Genomic DNA, 2500 nt, shown 5'->3' with positions numbered 1-2500 from the left:
AACATCTCGTTGGAGGTCGTCTACTCACGGGTGAGTGTGTGTGAGAGTTATGCTACTAAACACTGATGAAGGACAGTTTCTGCTTCACAAAGCTGAGTTTAACACACATGAGTTATGAAGAATGTTCAGCAGGAGTGCATTATTCAAAACACACATTATTTCCACTCATGAGAAGATTGTGCTGTAAAGGTCAGAGGTCGTGCCTGTCTGTTTAAAACACGTGATGATGATGATGATGATGATGATGATGATGATGATGATGATGAAGACACAAGGACAGAAACACACGTGCACTGATGTAATTTCACTTCTGCGCACACACTGGATATTACACGCATGATCATATGTTCATTAATATTATATTATATTATATTATATTATATTATATTATATTATATTATATTATATTATATTATATTATATTATATTATATTATATTATATTATATTGCATTGTTATTATTATATTATATTATATTATATTATATTATATTATATTATATTATTATTATGTTATATTATATTATATTATAATATAATATTATATTATATTATATTGCATTATTATATTATATTATATTATATTATATTATATTATATTATATTATATTATATTATATTATATTATATTGTTATATTTTATACCATGGTCTGGGTGAATACTCGATTCTGATTGGCTGCAGGGTGTCCATTAAAAAGTGATAGAGGACACCTAGTAAATAGTAACTGTCAGGCGTAACCAGGGAAACCAAGTTATTGTTTGTAAAAACTTTAGATTTCGATTGTAAAACTAATTCAAATATAAACTAATGTTTTAAAAATGTGTTATTTGGCACGTGACTATGGTATAAGCGGGTTAATGCCCTTCGAGGTGTCCATTGTCAGGTATTAATGGTCTTCACGCCTCGCCGTTATCATTAATACCTGACAATGGACACCTTGTCGGGCATTAACCCTTACAAATTATGTTATATTATATTATATTATATTATATTATATTATATTATATGATATTATATTATATTATATTATATTATATTATTATTATGTTATATTATATTATATTATATTATTATATTATATTATATTATATTATATTATATTATATTATATTATATTATATTATATTATATTATATTATATTGAATTGTTATATTATATTATATTATATCATATTATATTGCATTGTTATATTATATTATATTATATTATATTATATTATATTATATTATATTATATTATATTGTTATATTTTATACCATGGTCTGGGTGAATACTCGATTCTGATTGGCTGCAGGGTGTCCATTAAAAAGTGATAGAGGACACCTAGTAAATAGTAACTGTCAGGCGTAACCAGGGAAACCAAGTTATTGTTTGTAAAAACTTTAGATTTCGATTGTAAAACTAATTCAAATATAAACTAATGTTTTAAAAATGTGTTATTTGGCACGTGACTATGGTATAAGCGGGTTAATGCCCTTCGAGGTGTCCATTGTCAGGTATTAATGGTCTTCACGCCTCGCCGTTATCATTAATACCTGACAATGGACACCTTGTCGGGCATTAACCCTTACAAATTATGTTATATTATATTATATTATATTATATTATATTATATTATATTATATTATATTATATTATATTATATTATATTATATTATATTGAATTATTATATTATATTATATTATATTATATTATATTATATTATATTATATTATATTATATTGAATTGTTATATTATATTATATTATATCATATTATATTGCATTGTTATATTATATTATATTATATTATATTATATTATATTATATTATATTATATTATATTATATTATATTATATTGAATTGTTATATTATATTATATTATATTGATTTGTTATATTATATTATATTATATTATATTATATTATATTATATTGCATTGTTATATTATATTATATGATATTATATTATATTATATTATATTATATTATATTATATTATATTATATTATATTATATTATATTATATTATATTATATTATATTGAATTGTTATATTATATTGTATTGAATTGTTATATTATATTATATTGTATTTATATTATATTGCATTGTTATATTATATTATATTATATTATATTATATTATATTATATTATATTATATTATATTATATTGAATTGTTATATTATATTATATTATATTGAATTGTTATATTATATTATATTGCATTGTTATATTATATTATATTATATTATATTATATTATATTATATTATATTATATTATATTATATTATATTATATTAAATGATATTATTTTGTATTATATTATATTATAATATATTATTATATTATATTATATTATGTTATATTTTATTAAATTACATTACATTATAATATATTATATTATATCATTACATTGCATTGCATTATTTTCTCATTTTAAAAGTATTTTGTTGTTTTCTGAGGATTTCTCCGTCATGCGCAGCTTTACAGTACTTATGTCAGTATTATTTATAT

At 19.2% G+C, this 2500-nt stretch overlaps 1 protein-coding gene across 1 annotated transcript in view; it reads left to right on the top strand.

Annotated features, from left to right (window-relative positions):
- dcc (DCC netrin 1 receptor) overlaps window positions 1-2500 on the top strand; it is a 254820-nt gene that overhangs the window by 182765 nt on the left and 69555 nt on the right. Inside the window, exon 12 of the mRNA XM_079871545.1 lies at window positions 1-30. This exon is cut by the window's left edge and continues 20 nt beyond it. Coding sequence (XP_079727671.1) covers window positions 1-30 — 30 coding nt within the window. The remainder of the gene's footprint in view (window positions 31-2500) is intronic.

Source organism: Squalius cephalus, assembly GCF_949319135.1.
Source record: "Squalius cephalus genome assembly, chromosome: 5".
Taxonomy (NCBI): domain Eukaryota; kingdom Metazoa; phylum Chordata; class Actinopteri; order Cypriniformes; family Leuciscidae; genus Squalius; species Squalius cephalus.
This window is presented reverse-complemented; position numbering and strand designations above follow the sequence as displayed.